The sequence below is a fragment of the Suncus etruscus genome, chromosome 7, assembly GCF_024139225.1.
Source record: "Suncus etruscus isolate mSunEtr1 chromosome 7, mSunEtr1.pri.cur, whole genome shotgun sequence".
Taxonomy (NCBI): Eukaryota; Metazoa; Chordata; class Mammalia; order Eulipotyphla; family Soricidae; genus Suncus; species Suncus etruscus.
This window is the reverse complement of record NC_064854.1, coordinates 48,429,953-48,448,446: the sequence shown is the minus strand read 5'-3', so window position 1 is coordinate 48,448,446 and position 18,494 is coordinate 48,429,953. Positions and strand designations below refer to the sequence as shown.

Sequence of the window (18,494 nt, the reverse complement as noted above, 5' to 3'; positions counted from 1 at the left end):
CTGCAGTTCAATCCCCTGGCATCCCATATAATCCCTCAAGCCAGGAGCAATTTCTGAGTTCATAGCCATAAGTAACCCGAGTGTCACCGGGTGTGGCCCAACCCCCCCAAAGAAATAACTCTTTTAAACATACAAATTAAAAGCATCAAAGTCAAATAGCCAATAGTCATATTTCAAAATATTACAAAGTTGAAATATCTTTGAAATGATTAGTTAAATAAAAAACAATAAGAATGAAGTCAGGATCAAATTCAAAACAGATACCAACTACATAAAATTGATATCAAATGACTAATAAAACAGAAACCAGTTTAGCAAATGGTGTTTAAACACCTGAGTAGTGAGATAATGTACTGTTGTCCAGCTAAACAAATAACAAATACTAAAAACATGCCCTTTTTTTGGTGTTTGGGCACTGCAGGATTACTCCTCGCTCTGCACTCAGAAATCGCTACTGACAGGCATGGGGAACCATATGGAATTGAACCTGGGTCTGTTCCAGGTCTGCAGCATGCAAGGCAAAGGTCCTACCTCTGTGCTATCACCCAGTTCTCAAAACATGTTTTATTTATTTGTTTAAATAACTTTATTTAAGTACCATGATTATAAACATGTTTGTGATTGGGTTTTAGTTATAAAAAAGAACACTCTCCCCTTCACCAGTTCAATACTAGATCATTCAAAAATAAGTCTAGTCTGTGTCTTTGACTTTTCTTTTTTTTTTTTTTTGTTTGTTTGTTTTTGTCTTTTATTGGTTGGGCCACACCTGCCATTGTATTGTTAATTCTATGATAAGGGGGCTTAATGTACCATGTGTGGTGCTAAAGGATCTAATCTGGATCTGCCATGTCAGATCTGACTATCTGTTGTCCTATTGCTCCAGCTCTATCCAAAAACTAAATAGATCAAAAATACATTTTTAGGTTGCTTTGCAAGTCTGTGTTCTTAAAATTATTTCCTGAACATCTCTCTCTCTCTCTCTCTCTCCCCCTCCCTCCCTCCCCCTCCCTCCTTTATTATATTCACTCTGGAAAGGCTTATGCTCTTTGTAGAACATATACACCTTTCTTTATCTCCTCTAAAATATAGTTAAAACTTAAATAAAAGTTATTTTACCCAAATTAGGAAGTTTTGCATCTTTCTTATTCGCCTGCTTCCTTAAACCTAAAAGTCAAGTCCACGTTTTTAAGAGTCTAACAAACTGAAACATCAAGAAAGAGCACCTATCATTTTCTCTTTCTTGCTTTTTATTATCATTCTCTTTGTCCCAGCCTCTCTTCTTAATTCTTCTGTTTCTTTTTCCTTTAAACCAATACCCACTTCTTCCTCTCCCCTATCTTGCTATGAGAGAGTATACACTAGAAAGTCTGTTTTTGATTCATTTTAGTCTCTTTATGCTCCATTCAAGTTTTTTAAACATTTCTATTATGTTAACACGTGAATATATTAGAACATGTAAGACAATTTAAGAATCTGAAATGTTCTTTTCAAAAATTTAATAAATGTACATAATATGTAAAATAGATAATATGACAGAATGTAGTATTTGTCTATTATTTTGATAAGATTGTTTTAAAGATTCAAACATAATAAATGACACAATCAAATGAATCACATGGATTAAAATATCAATGTGTTTGGTATTTTAGCTCTCTAATACTTTATGAATACTAAACAGAATATATAAAACATCAAACATTTGTACAACAATGTGTCTATAATATATTCTGATGCCTAAACCCCAAGACTCATACAAAAATATAAATCAGATACTTTCAGGACAAAATAAGGAATAATTTGCCTCTGTGGTGACTGGTATTGAATCCAGAGTCTCATCATACTTCTACCACTAAGTTACATTCCTGGCTCTCACGAGTTTAAAGATAGTCAACATCAACCAGTTTGCTCAGATCTGAAGATGTGTCTTGGATAGAAAAAAAGGTTGTAAGGTTCTACACTAAAAGGTTAGTCTGGGCAAACTAAGATTTGTTTGGTAATTGTGTACTTGTTTTATAAATCAGCTTTAAAAATAAAGTAATATAAAAAACACACAGACTCAGTCTGGGGATAAATTGTGAGAAATGGAGTGAGGGACATGGGGATTGGGCATGGCAGCATAATGCAACAGTGCAACAAGAGCAACTAGACAAATATGGTATCAAGTTAGAGGAATTATGTAAATTCAAGTTGGATCCCTCAAACAATCTGAAATACAGGCATCTCTATATGACCTGACAACCTAAATTGCACAAGTATACAACAATTCAGTGTGACTGCTAACTTTAATATATACTTAATGTAGATTTAAAATAGCAATGCAACATACATATATTACCAAATATAGAGGAATTAAGGGCTGGTTTGTAAGTTATGAAACAATCTACCTGCAAAGATTGCACATATATAAGTGGGGAGGGGGTCAAATCTTGTGGTGCTCATGCACATTTTGATTGTACTGTTCATCATGTACATCTGGCCATGGTACTCATATATTTCTAGTTGCAGTGTTAGCAGTGATAGTCTCACAACCTTATTTAGCAGGTATTGCCAATAAGCACTAATATAATAATAATAACCCTGCCTATAAACAAACCTTTCTAAAGTAGTCTGTGTAAAGTAGAAAATAATATTATAAATAATTTTTCTTTGGTTCTAAATCTCCTGGCTTTCCTTCGTTTTTATACTAAAACAAATGTGAAATACATATTGACTGTTTCGATATATTCAAGATATGATTAAGGCTTCTAACTTGAGTTATTTAGAGGTTGCTACCTAACAATTCACACACAAACACACACATACACAGAAACACACGGAGGTAGACAGACATTAGTGATAAGAGTCTTGGTTGAGTGTAGATAATTAAACAGTAAATAAGAGCCAGGAAGATAGCTCAGCAGTGATGGGCACATATTTTGCATGCATGGCCTAAGTTCAAACCTGGGCATCTCATGGCTTTTTGTGTATTGCAGGATATAGTCCTGAAGACCACCCAAGAGTCATAGTGGCTAGATCTGATATTTCCTAGTAATAGAGGTTAAGGCAGTTCTGTATCCTCAAATCCTAGCTTTCAATCATACAGTCCAGCTGGCCAATTATCCCTTGAAGTAGTCTCCAGGTCTTCCCTAAAAACATATTTAAAAATATTTCCTTCTGTGCATGGTAGATAACAAAGTATTATGCTCCTTCCTACTGTTGCTGTGCCTAGGATAAAAGTAAATCTAAATGTCTTACCTGTCTATTAAATAATATTTATTAACCTTTTAATCTTAGTACAATTAAATATGAAATGCGTATCACAGAGCCTAAAAAATCAGGGCAAACCAGGATCAGTGGACATGCTGCTTGAAGCCAGGATAGACCATTGGCTCCTTTGCCCATCTGTGGACTCCTAAGAAAGACCATGACATAGATAAGCCTATAATTGATTTTTGAGACACATGCTGGGATGTTCTGTCTTCTATATGCTAAGCTAACTAGGATAAGTTTAAAAATATATTCCATATATATGCAGGTGGGCTTTTCACTTTTAATGTCTAACATTATAATTAAAATTATAATTCTAAGGGTTCTTCTATCATAGCAACATATTCTCTTTATCCTTCTTTATTTTCTGTATCCAAGCCTCTACATGTGAGGCATGTGCTCTACTTCTGCACCACTACAGTCCCTCTTTTACTCACTTTAGTTTCAAATGCAGTGTCATATTGCTAAGTCTACCTCAGAGCCAAAATGTTGTAAGGAATTTTTTCACTGTACAATGAATACACCGGCATAAGGTAAGCAAAGTACAAACAAAAAAAAAAATCATACAAGTAGAGCTTCAGGAATAAAATGACCATGAAATCAAAAGAGTGATCTAAAAATTCTGAAACAAATTTTTTTTTTACTTTCAGTGTTCTTTTTTGGGGGGGAATATCTGGCAGTACTAACTCCTGGCTCTGCACTCAGAATTCACTCTGGCAGGCTGGCGGGACCATGTTGGATGCTAGGGATCGAACCCAGGTCCACCCTGGGTCAGCAGCTTGCAAGGAAAATGCCTTACTCTGTGGTATCATTCTGGCCCCAACTGTCTACATTTTAAGATGGAAAAGAATCAATGTTCAATGATAGAAACCCAATCCTAAGTTGCCTGGCTATGTTGAAATTTATTACAAATAAGAAGTATAACCTGATAATAATACAATTTAATTTCAGATGTGGAAAGGGTTCTTAATAGCAGAGGCTATAATATATTTTTTGTACTACAGTCAGTTACACTCACTATTTACTACTATCAAAGTTCTGGAACCATATGTCTGTCAGGGATCAAACTAGATTCAGCTGTGTACAGGGTTAGTACTTAAAATCCTTGCCTCCTTTTTCTTTAGCCTCTTTAACTTTTTTTTTTTTTTGAATGAGGGAATCAAGAGTAGCTACTTGACTATCATTGGAGTTGGAGAAGTCCAAGTAGAAAAAAGCAATTAAGTTGCTTCCAGTTAGACGGTAGGTTTATCTGAATGAGCATCAGGGCGTTGAAGAAAATTTGGAGGACTTAGGTAAATATTTGGAGACTAGATCTTAAAAAGCCTAAATATATATGACATTTTCTCCTATTAGTAACATATTTGATTAAATTCCTCATTGAATTTGCTAATTAATAAGAAAACTAGGTATATAATTATAGAAGAGATGACTGGATGAAGAAGCTTTGGTACATTTATACAACTGAATACTACTTTAAGAAATGATGATGACATGCAATGTGCTGCATATGGATGGATCTGGAGAATATAGTGCAGAGTGAAATGAGTAAGAAGGAGAGAGACATACAGAATGCTTTAACTTATATGCAAGACATAAAGGAGTAAAGGAGCACAATACAGAAATAACTAATGCCAAAGGCAACACAAATGAATAAGAAAATTGGTCCTTGGTAAGGAAGCTTGTCACTGGACAAAGAATGAGGGTATAGGAATACTTATATACTCAAGTATAAGCCAACCCAAGTATAAGCCTACCCCTAAAAACTGGAAAAATTTAGTGACTCGAGTATAAGCCGAGGTGGAAAATGCATCAGCCACTGGTAAATTTCAAAAATAAAAACATATCCCAAACAATTACAATAACTGAAAAATCAGTAGGTTAAATGTCTTTCAATATTTATTGCTATAGAAAAAATGTAAACTAGCAACAATAACTTTAAAATTTTAAATAAAGTGCAGAAAACTGTAGCTTAAGAGGTAATCAAGCTGAATCACAAAGGATAAAATCCTTCAAAACTGGATTCCTCCTTCTCCTCCTCATCTGTATGTCCAAACAGAGCTTCAGCTGTATCTGATGTGAGAGTATCAGCATAGATATTGTCGTCATTACTGAGTTCTCAGATCATCACTGCTGTAGGTCTCATACAAAGCACAGAAAATTATGGGTTAAATTGTTCAGTGGCATCCAGTTCAGTTCAGCCACCTACCTCTTCAGCTCAGTTGCGACTTGTGTACTGAGCTGAAGCACCACCCACTCCAGCAGAAAGACAACTGAAGACTACGTGTATTTGATTTGGTGCATGCACATTGAATCAAATAACCTGTATGACCGAGTATAAGCCAAGTTTGAGCTTTTGGCACAAATTTTGTGTCAGAAAAAACTCGGTTTATACTTGAGTATATACGGTTAAGTTAGGGAAGGTACCAGTATGACTAATAGAAAAGAGGCCATTCTGGACAAAAATTGCTGCTCAAAGGTGGTAAAAGTGATAGGTATGTAGTCTACCAGAAATTGTAAACCACAATGCAAAATGTGAAGGAGAGAGAAAACAAAAAGTACCTGCTATAGAAGCAAGCTGGAAAACAGAAGGAAAACTGGAGATACTGGTGGAGGAAAGTCAACACTGATGAAGAAAAGCAGGATGGCTACATGTAGTGCAAGTGGGATAGAAAGTGGCTGGTGGTGAAGGTATTGATTTTGCAAGATTCTACACTAAAACATAATCATAAATATTTTTGTAACTAATTCATAGTTTTCAATAAAAAAGTTAAAAATACATAGCATAAATTAAAATATTGTTTGTTGCTTCTCATTCCATTATAAACTCATGAAGAGATTATAAATTCTTGTAATGCTACATGCACCTTAGTGAAGATTTCTAATCAAATGAGTAACATTTGAATAGATTTTAAATGCCTATCTTAATCAGTTTATTTTGGTGTTGAATGGTCAAAGTCCTTGAAAAGAAAGGTTATACTAGCAAAGTCAGAATTAAGCAGAATACATGTTTTTAGTATGATTTATTCTACCAAAAAAGTCTCATAAGACGTTTCTTCATATTTTTATGATGTCATGAATCAATACTCATTTTTCCCTAAGTAATCAGGATATAAAACTCATTTCATATAATCAATTAAACACTTGTTTTAAGTGCACATTGTTTACTATATCTTTGTCTATGTTCATCACTGTATTACAAAATATGAATAAATATCTATAACTTGGACATAAAATACAGAATTGTGTAAAATAAACCAAAGACAAATGGGTACTTATTTAGTTGAAAGGTGCAGCTACCATAGGAACTTCAAATGACTTTTTGTAATTGAGTAAGTAAAGAAAGAAGCAAAGATAAATTTGAGACTAAGTAAATGTGTTTAATGTTTAAAGTTTTTAATTTTGTTCTTAACATATCTGTTAAATTTTACTTAATATATTTTAAATATTAATTCTTTTTGACAGCTTTATTTTCATTTTAGGTTATAAATTCCATATAGTTTTGAACTCTAGAAAGAATGGTATAATGCTTCAGGAGTCATAGACTTGATTACATTGACATTATTTGAGTGACTAATTTAATAGGCATTTGGCTTCAAGGACCTTACCTAAAAACTAATTTTCAAATTTTCTATAACCCCACTTATGGCTCTCAGTTACACATAGTCCTGTGATCTACGGCTATGATTAACATTTGAATAAGTTTTAAATGCAAAGACCAATATGTTTTAAGGTTTTGTAGTAGATGTTCATAATTTCTGTACAATATCATACATTTGTATAGATCTTTAAGTTAAGGCTATATATTAGAAAGTCACTGAATTCTCTAGTAAGCTAGAGGTCTAAGCACATAGTAAATAATCAAGCAGTTGCCTTATATTTCTGATTTAATAATTATTAAATTTATTCCGATTCCATCAAAGGATTAAATTTGAAGTTATTTATTTAATGAGAAATCAATAGATAATTCTGAAGAGATTATCCTAATTAAGTAATTGTTGACAATCAATGGAATATTCCGTTCATTACTTTAGGCTAATAAATTCATCATCTTCTAGATTTAGCATTTTGTATACATTACTGAGTACCTCAAAATTCTTATATCCTTTTGTTTATTATGCTCTATAGTTACAAAATTATTCATATTTGACTTTTAGTCATAGAATGTTATCCACCCTTTACCAGTATAGTTTTCCTGACACAAATGCCCCAGATTCCATCCCACCTCACATCCCCTTCCCTTTTTGACACTACACTGTTGTTTGCACTGTTGTTAATAAAAGAATATTATGCATGTCACTTTATCCCTTTCTGCATCCAGTTCTTGACAGAGTGATCAGTTCCAATTACCATTATCTAGATTCTAAGTGGACTCCTTTTTCTCTAACTGCTTTCACCTTTGTGGCAAGCTTCCTACCAGGGACTGACCTTCTTGGCCTTCATCTCTATTGTCTCTGGATATTATTACCATTATTCTTATAATCTTAAACCCAGGAGATCTATCTCCTATAAATAGGAGACATAAAATATAAAATGGAGTTAGGTGGAGTCAGTCAGTGGAAGAGCTATTTCTAAGAATGTACCATAACTTACTGTTTTTTTTTTCAAGTCATATAACTAACTTCTATTTTTAAAATTTAGATTCCAGACACATATATAGGTTTATCTAGACCTCTAGGTATCAGATTCAGTATGTTAAATTCTATCATACTCCTGAATACAAGAAGTTTCAGGCCAAATACAATTTGTATAATATCAGGTTCACTCTGGAACTTAAATGATCATCCCTAATTCTAAATTTTTATATGTCAAGTTTTTTAACCAAAATCCAAAATTATAATTTTATTAATGTTGTTATATACAATATATAATGCATTATATCATTGTATAAAACAATCCTGAAAAATAAAATTCAGCATACTATTTAGAAAGTAATTTTATTAATTAATTTATTTTTTGGTTTGGGGGTCACACCTGGAGACGCTCGGGGACTACTCCTGGCTCTGCTCTCAGAAATCTTCCCTGGCAGGTTCAGGGGACCATATGGGATGCCAGAATCAAACCACCATTGGTCCTGGGGTGGCCATGTGCAAGGCAAATGCCCTACTGCTGTGCTCTCTCCAGCCCAGAAAGTAATACTTTTATGCAAGGAAGATTTTATTACATCAAGATGACAGAAACTTCATGAAATAAGCTAGATACCTAATTAAATAATTAGGTAATTAATAATCTTAATAAAATTAATATTAATTAAGTAATCAGGTAAGAACAATAATCAGAAAACTTAAGTTTGGAAGCAACACATATAGCTCAGTAGCAGATATCATGCCTCATTTCTTTTCTTTTCTTTTCTTTCTTTCTTTTTTTTTTTTTTGGTGGGAGGTTTGGACCACACCTGGAGTAAATTACTCTATGGATCAGCTAACTATGGTAAATAGGCAATATCTAGCATACTGCCTATTTCTATCAAAGCTTTGATACAATGTCAGAAATATTTATGCACTGTCTGGACTGTTTTTACTAGATCTATAATGGTAGAACTGAGGAGTTTCAATACAAATTATATGAATAGTAAACAGTTACCCTCTGTTTTTTACAAAATAAAATCTCAGGTATAAATACCTGAGCTATTCCTCAGTATCATAGCAAGGAACTTAAAAAATTAAAGGCAGTATTTTGATAAAACAAATACAGTGCCTTCAAAATGAGAAGTAAAATAAAAGGTTATAAATTGAAAATATGTCAGTTATTAAAACCTAGCAAAAAGTTAATACCAAAAAGTTTATTATAAGCTTTTCTTCACATATAATAGAATATAATCATGACACTTATTTTAAAATATTACTTTTCAAGTTAATTAACTTTAACTATATATTAATATTACTTATAATACAGAAACAACTCTTATATTGTTATATTGGATAAGAGTAGTCACGCTAAAATTTTTTTGTGTAATAAAATCTTAAACACATATGAATCACATACATACCAGTGAATAAAATTCCCTGTCAAATGCAGTAAACTACATTCAAAATACTCAGTGTATTTCTTTTTTCTTTACTAAATCTGCTTTTCTCCAAACTGTTTAACTTTGTAATTACTTTGTGTTTGTCCCTATAGTCTATGCAAAAAGAAATTTTGATTACTTTTTTTTTTTACCTTGAGATCACGATACACAATTTTCCCAGAATGTAGATAGTCCAAGGCAGACACAATTTCTGCACCATAGAAACGTGTGCGGTCCTCAGAGAACACCCGCTCTCTCGACAAATGGAAAAACAGCTGTAGGGTAAACAGCAGGGACAGGATTGTAATAATTACTGATTTAGTGGGGGAAATTAACACAAACATAAAACACCTCTCATCACCATATTGTGATGATAGATAGTATGTTCTCAGTGGACATGAGCACTCTTAGACAGCAGCTGGCTTATCTTTTCCAGGTTTCCAGGGGGAGAAAAGGAGCTGTTAAATCAGCATTTTAATCAATATACCAATCTTGTTTAAGGCATTCTGCTTGCTATCCATTTAACCTTCAGTTACTAGAGGAAATAAATATGCATCATCAGATTGCATTTCCCTCTCACTGAATCTTTGCTTCATTCTTTCAAGGATCAAATACTAAGGAATTATTAAAATTAATTAACACAAGCATAGATATATTTATGATTTCAAAGAAAAGGCTGTTAGTTTGCTAAAACTGATTTATGTAAACTCGTTTTAGTATATCTATTACTTCAACTTTATATACTTAGAAATATATCCAGGGTCTGAATCTATTTTCTGTGGTAAAAAAATAGTATGATTTAAAGTTACTGATTTGAGTAATATACAAACTGGACTGAGAAACCTTCATCATTCTCCATAGTTTTCAATGTATATTCAACTTTCACATAATTATGACACTAGTCTATTCTTGTATAATCATTTATATGCTCCTCTATTTCCTAATTATTTAAAACAGTGAATTTCATCCTTAATATAACTGCAGACTAGCACAAATCTGTGTACTCTGTAGCACATTTCTGTAAATAACTGTCTGTGCTTTAAAGCCCAGCAGCCAATCCTGATGATACTGTCAGTGATGCTAGGTGTGACAGGTGTGACAGGTCAGCGTTAGAGTTTGGTGTTGGAGTTTACCAAGTCTACATCTAGTGATATCTCAGGATATCAGTGATATACAAAGTGGTGCTGAGACGGGGCATGCAGTAGATTAATCTTAAGGCTTTACACATGTAGGCATAGAAATCTCTGAGTGATATATCCCACCTAGACCATGATTTTTTTATATATATATAACTTATTTAAAGAGCATGTATCACATAGTTGACCTGGCTGATTATGATTACATTTTTCCAGGTAAGTGGGATCAACATTATTAAAAAAGCAAAAAAATAAAGGAAGAAGAAAAAAGCACAGAACAAGAAAAATTGATAATTAATGTATAGTGCATAAGGTCAAAAATTCATAAATTTGTTGCAATAGAGTCAATGCCATCAACTGTTGAAAATCACTGATCTAAAAGATACAGCACTCAACAATTAATAAGTATTAATTATTAACAATTAATAATTACAAAACAGCTCTTTATTTAGGCTAGCTCTTTAAATAATGGAAGGAACAATTTCATGCATAAGAAACAAACTCCTGACCTTTGTTTATTAATATCATTATATCAAGCTTTGTTAGGATAATTAAAAAAGAAACAAAGAAACAATAAAGTGTACTCAAGCTATCAAAACAATTTTAAATTTGCAATGGTTCAAGTTGGCTCCCCCAACTGCCAAGATCAATGCAGAGAGCTAACAGTATTAAGCATATCACAGTATGTTTTCAACCATGTCTATGATCAGAGAAATATGCCTTCTTGATCATCATATCTTCAAAATAATTACTATTAGTGTTTCTACACATTTTTAAAAATAGTTTATCTAATTATTTAAATTAATAAATTTACAACATGTAAGTTAGGATAAGAGGCACTCTACAAATACCTTCTTCTTTTTCCCAGTTAAACCAAGAATCTATTATTATACTAAGATCAATGTTAAATAGAGAAACTCATCATTTACTAAAGAGTAGATGATAGCTATTGCAGAAAAAATAGATAAACATTAGTTATAATAAAACTAAGATATCTGGCCAACAGTCTAAACTCTATAATTGTATTTTGTCAAATGTAAAGTGATAGTGATTTGTACTACCAATTAAAAATGCAACTAAAACTATGATATAAATAAAAATAAACACTGATTGTAGAAAAGTGCTTTTTCTTTTTTTTGTGGAGTGGCATACTTGGGCCATACCCTGCAGTGTTCAGGGGCTTGTGCTGAGGCGTGATCTTCAACAGTGCTAGAGATGAAAATGTAGTACCAGGCATCAACAAAGCATTGTTGGCTGAATGGAAGACAAATGCTTAACTCCTATACTATCTCCTAGCTCCAGAAAATGATGAATTTGTCTTAGAAATTATCAAATACAGTGTATCAGAATTTATCTATTTATTTATTTTGGTTTTTGGCCACACCCAGTGACACTCAGGTTACTCCAAGCTATGTGCTTCAGAAATTGCTCCTGGCTCAGGGACTGTATAGGATGCCAGGAATCAAACCCAGGTCCTTACAGGGTCAGCCGCATGCAAGGCAAATAAATGCCCTAGTGCTATGCTATTGCTCTGGCACCAGTATACTAGAAATCTAACATATGTATAAAGATACTCAGTAGATTTTAAAAACCTCATTTCATATATATATATATATATATATATATATATATATATATATATATATATATGTATAGTCAAGTATATATTGTGTAGTACCCTTCTCATGATAACAGAAAAAACACATCACCTAGCCAGACTCTCATTCAGGTTTGAAATATGGAGTCATAACAGCTCAGATGAACAACAGCACAGGAATTACCAGACTCAAACACTACTTTAAAGAACTGAAGGGAGTACTTTAGGGCAAGACAAACCTCATAATTACATCAAGCTTCTACAGAAAGATGGCATACAAATCCATGACAATCACGTCTCTCAATGTTAATAGACTAAATGCACTAAGTAAGATAAGTAGAGTGGCAAAATGAATTAGAATATTGAATTCAAAATTCTGCTCCCTACAAGAAAGACATTGAATCTAACTCAAAGTCAAAGGTTGAAAACAATCCTTCAAGCAAACAACTCCCTCAAACAGCCTGGCTTAGCTGTAATAATATCAGATGACATAGACCTCAGGATCAAAAATGTTCTGAGACTGGGGCTGAGCATGATAGCGTACAGTGTAGGTACAGTGGTAGAGCATTTTGCCTTGCATGCAGCTGACCCAGGGCAGACCGTGGTTCGATTCTCCGATGTTCCATATGGTTCCCCAAGCCAGGAGTGATTTCTGACGGCTTACCTAAGAGTCACTACTGAGCATCCCTGGCTAAGGCCCCCAAATCAAAAACCAAAAATAAGGGGGAAAAAAGGGTTCTGAGATAGAGTTATTGCTTTACAATCAAGGAATAAGTACACCAGAAAGAACTCACACTTCTAAATACATATGCACCCAACAAGGGGTCAGCAAAACATTGGAAAATTCCTAATGGACTTGAAGAAAAATATCAATAGCAACACAGGAGTAGTTGGTGACTTTAACATCACTCTGCCACCTCTGCTCCAATGTGCATGGGACATTGTCAAAGACAGAAAACATGTTTGTCAAAAAAATATCTCCATAAAATCAAGAAAACAGAAACGGTAGCAACTATTTTCTAACATCACAATGCAGTAAAAGTAGATGTGAATATAAGTAAAAGAGACATGGAAATATAATTTAAACACCTGGAAATCAAACAGCTCAGTTCTCAACAAGTTGGTTAGAAAATCAAAAACATTGCTGAAAACAAGAGAGAATGACAATGGAACTATCAGAATTTGTAAGACAGAACAAAAATAAGAGTAACATTTATAGTTTTTGAAGCATTCATCAAGAAGAAGAAAGGGCCTACATAAAAAACATAATGTCATAACTTAAAGAATTGGAAAATTACCAAGTAAATGAGTCAAAACGAGGCAAGTAGAAGGAAATAATAAAACACAGAGCAGAAATTAGCAAACTGGAAAAGCAAAGAAAAAATTTCCAAAACATCAACGAGAAAGAGTTGGTTCTTTTAAAAATAAACAGCATTGATAAACAATCAGCAAAACTCACAAAAAAGAGTGAAAAATTGAGAACCCTAATAAAGTGATTTAGAAATGAAAGGGGTATGTCACAGAAGGTATCACAAAAAATTCAACGGACAGTCAGAAATTACTTTCAGGATATTTATGCCACAAAAATGTGAGAATTTACAAGAACTGGATAAATTCTTCTGATCCTATAATCTCCTAAGGTTAAACCAAATAATAAAAAGTATCTGAACAGAGTCTTAAAATGGTATTCAATAACAAAAGCCAGACCAAGATAGATTCACTAGTGATTTATTTCGAAAATTTAAAGAGGACCTATTGCCAATACCTTTAATCACTTCCAGGAAACTGAAGAAACAGAAATACTCTTAAACAGTTTCTATGAAGCTAGTACACAAAGCAGACAAAGACACGACAAAAAATAATTACAGGACAATATCTTGATGAATACAGATACAAAGATCTGCAGCAAAATACTAGCAAATAGAATCCAACAATTCTTCAAAAAGATGATCAATATGATCAAGTTGGATTCATCCCAGTGGTGCAAGAAAGGCTGCAAAAAAGGTTAAAATATGCAAGTCAATCAAAATGATATATCATATCAATATAAGAAAAATGAAAAATCATATAATCATATCAATAGATGCAGAGAAAGCATGTGAGAAGGCCCAGTACCCATTCATGATAAAAACTCTCAACAAGATAGGAATTGAAGGAACCTTATTCAGTATAGTCAAGACCATTTTCACAAGCTGTTGTCAAACATGATCAATAGGGAAAAACTGAAAGCCTTTCTTCTATGATCTGACACAAGACAAGGTTGCCCACTCACCTACTGAATATAGTATTGGAAGTACTTATCACAGCAATTAGGTAAGAAAAATATGTCAAGGGCATCCAGATAGGAATGAAAGAAGTCAAGATCTCCTTGTTTGTAGAAGACAATGATACTATATTTAGAAAAAGTTTAAGACTTTTATAAAAATAAATGCTTCTACAAAAATAGATTTGTAAAGTGACTGGCTACAAAGAATACAAAAAAACCCACGGCCTTTTTAAATAAAAATAATGAAAGAGAAGAGATATTAGAAAAATATCCAACTCACCATAGTACTTCACAAAATCAAGTACCTTGGAATCAAATTTACTACAGTAGTAAAAGATCTATATAAAGAAAACAAAACACTGTTTAAATAAGAGAAAACAAGAAAATCGAAATTTATACCATGGTTATGGATTAGGAGGATTAAGGGCATTAAAATGACAATACTCCCCAAAGTATTGTATAGATTTATTGCAATCTCTATTAAGGATACCCATTACATTTTCCAAAGAAATTGATAAAACACCTCTGAAATTCATGTGGAATAAGAAACCACCAGGAATAACAAAAGCAATCACTGAGGAAAAGAATATGGAAACCATCATTTTCCTCAATTTCAAACAGTGGTCATTAAAGTAGTAGTCATTAAAACGCATGGTATTGGAATAAAGAATTATCCTCAGATCAATGGCATAGACTTGAATGTCCCAAGGCTGACCCTCAGATATATGATCAATTGTTCTCTAATAATGGGACAAGAAACATAAAATGGAGCAAGAAAAGCTTCTTCAACAAATGGTGTTTGGAAAAATGGGTAGCTACTTGCAAAACTAGTGAACTCAGCTCTTTGACATCATGCACACAAATAAAATGAATATGGCTTAATGACCTTGGTATCAGACCTATAACCATAAGGTACATAGAGGAAAATGTAGACAGAACTCAAAGAATTTATATTTCAAGAATGAAATACTACTGGCCAAATACAAGCAAAGATATATAAATGAGATTATATTAAAATAAGAAGTTTCTATGCATCAAAGAAACAGTGAACAGAATACAAAGATTGCCCCTGGAATGGGATAAAATATCCACTCAAAACCCTTTTGGTAAGGAAGTAATATCTAGATATATAAGGCACTAGTAGGGCTTAACAAGAAAACAATCATCTAACCCCGACTGAAATAGAAGAATTGAGCAGACATTTCCTCAAAGAAGAAATACAAATGGCCAAAAGGCACCTGAAAAAAATGTTCCACATCACTAATCATCACAGAGATGCAAATCAAAACAACAATGATGTAATATCTCACACCAAGAGACTGGTACATGTCACAAAGAATAAAAACAACCAGTGCTGACGTGGATGTGGAGAGAAAGAAATTCATATTTACTGCTGGTGGGAATGCTTATACATAGATGGACATGGAGACCGTTATACTGAGTGAAATGAGTCAGACAGAGAGACATAGAATAGTCTCATAATCTGTGGTATTTAAGAAGAATAAGATTCTTTACATGACTGAAACCCAATAACAATCATATTTATAATCAAGATGTTTAAATAAAGATATTAATAAAAAAGAAAAATAAGACAGTTGGTAATAATATCTAGAAACAAGAGATAATCTACTGCTAATCTCTCACTGTAGACGAATTAATTTCTTTTGTAAGAAATATTTCCTCAGCTATCCATCAGGGAATCTCCATATTACCTCTTTCCTTTGTTCTAACCAGTACAAGCTGGATTCCTTTAATGTAAACTGAAAAGTAAGCTATGAGTACCTATTCTATTTGAGATCCTTCAAGAGCTTCTTTCCAGCTCGAGTGTAGCTTGTAATATTATAACTAAGTCTTTTTTAAAATGTGCTATTTTATAGCTATTATCTTTTGAGAAAACTTATTTATGTATCAAATAATAATATTCCTGTGATCAAATAATAATTTTCAGTCTGATTGGTAATAATTCTTCACATAGAGTTTGTCATTTTTCATAATGATTGTACTAAATAGATATCCAATCCAACCTTTTGGGCTGTGCTATTAATCTATTTAGTCCCCAAAAGCTTAAAATTGGTTCTCTAATTCTCTCAGAGGTGTCTTTCTAACATTGTGCTAATGATATTAATTCCAAACGTTTTATTCTAAATTATTTATACAATAAATAACAAAGACATATTATTCTACTCAATGTCCTGAACCAATAGTGAGGTAATTTTCTAATAAGGCCATTTGAATATTTCTAATATCATCACAGGCCATACAATACAGAAGAACAGGCTGAGAGTAGCCAGTGAGAGACATAATGTGGTACGTTCAGTCTGTCTAGGAGGGCCAGATCACTTGATTATGCAGGCCTTCAGATTACTGCTATGAAAATTAATTACTCTTTGCTTCTAAAGTATACAATCAGAATTACAAAATTAATTATAGATATCTTGTGTTGTTCTTATCTTTGCATGTATCTCCTTTGATGGGCTGAATTCATTTAATTTAATCTTACATGTTAACCATCCTATATACTGTATTTTCCGGCGTATAAGATGACCCCTAATTTTGCAGTTAAAACATAGGTTTAGGCCTATATTCGCTGTATCAGACAGAATGTTTCTGTGCTGCAACTGTATGTATCACAGTGAGCCACTCACAACAAGCAAAGATTCAAAGGTTATACTGTAATAGACTTCCTCTCTGACTCTGACGAATCTGAGCAGACTTTTTCGGGTCCAGAACATTGTCTAATTTGCATGCATAAAAAGCCTGCTTGGATTGGCTGAGTTGGAGAGGTGGTCCGAGCAGCCTTGCAGTGATTGGTCCCTTATCATAGGCACCTTTTCTGGCAATTCTCTGGTGGCGTCAGTTAATCTCTCCCACTACACGAACCAAACAACACCCCATCCTCGAACCCTCGCACTGAACCACCACATGGTTAGCTGGGTTTTGCCAGAATATTAAGATTTCCTGAGTACTGTTTGGGAGCTCGCAAGAAAGAGATTTGGAAACTCTGCGACCTGATTTTTTGTTTTGTTTTGTTTAGTGGCATATTGAAACATTTTTCGGGATATACTTGGCGTATAAGACGACCCCTGATTTTCGGTTGACAATTTTTTTGTTTCAAAAGTCATCTTATACGCCGGAAAATACAGTACCCTCTCATTTTTTTTCAGGGCTCAATAAAATAACTTTAAAACATCTGATGCTCACTAACTGGAAAGTTGGTTCAAAGCCAAAGTAGAAACTAGAAGGAATATTCAGAGTTAGGTAGAAAATCAAGCTGTGTTAGAAAATCAGTAAATATATTTTAAGAGTAGAGATCATTTGGTGATATTATAAACTCTAAAGCAGAAATGAGGTATATAGACTAAAATAATTGACTTTGAAAATTTAGAAATATTTGTTCAGTTCAACAGAAATTAAGTTCCAAGAGACACAAAAACAGCAGGAACCCCAGCTCAGGCCAAGGTTGGCAGAAGCCCTGAGAAACAGAGGGGTAAGTACCCTTCCTCCAAAGGAAATATTTCATCTGAGAGGTGACACCCCTCTTTTGCTGCGAGAACACAGGCTTCTCCTGCCTAGAGAAACAAAATTGGAGAACAGAAGCTCTGCTTTAATCCTAATGCATTATGTCCTAATCAATGTATATTAGTACAACATGTAGAAAAACCACAGTTCAAAGGCCAATATGGGAAAGGTTCACAGAATACCACCATGTTTAGAGAATGAGGATGATGGATCTGAAGACCCCCCCAAAAGTACCCGTCACCTACACAGCCTCTCTGAAAAAGACTTTAGAGAGAAAATTTGAAGAATATTAAGGAACTCAAAGAATTCATAGAACAAACCACAAATAATAATCAAGAGAATATGAAAGTAGAAATAAGAAAATGCCAAACTGAAATATTTGGGCTAAAAAATCTGGCAGCTAAAACGAAACCTCACTGGAAAGCCTCACCAACAGAGGAACAGATGTTGAAGACAGAATCAGTGATTTGGAATATGAAATGAATAACAACTCCATACAACATAAAAAGCTAGAAAATGACCATAAAAATGAGCAGATGATGAAAAATATCCTTAAAGAATGTGAACAGATAAAAATAGAGGTCTGAAATAAACTCAATAAAAACAACATAAGAATCATTGGATTCACAGATGCCCAGGAGAAAATCTTCATAAAAAAATCCAAAGTTAAGGATATCATTGCAGAAAAACTACCAGAGCTAAAGCATGCATGCAACCAAAATACTA

At 33.4% G+C, this 18,494-nt stretch overlaps 1 protein-coding gene across 3 annotated transcripts in view; it reads right to left on the bottom strand.

Moving 5' to 3' along the window:
- AKT3 (AKT serine/threonine kinase 3) overlaps positions 1 to 18,494 on the bottom strand; it is a 344,608-nt gene that overhangs the window by 89,355 nt on the left and 236,759 nt on the right. For all 3 annotated transcript variants that reach the window (XM_049776508.1, XM_049776506.1, XM_049776507.1), the window contains one exon: positions 9,403 to 9,525. In XM_049776508.1, coding sequence (XP_049632465.1) covers positions 9,403 to 9,525 — 123 coding nt within the window. The remainder of the gene's footprint in view (positions 1 to 9,402; positions 9,526 to 18,494) is intronic.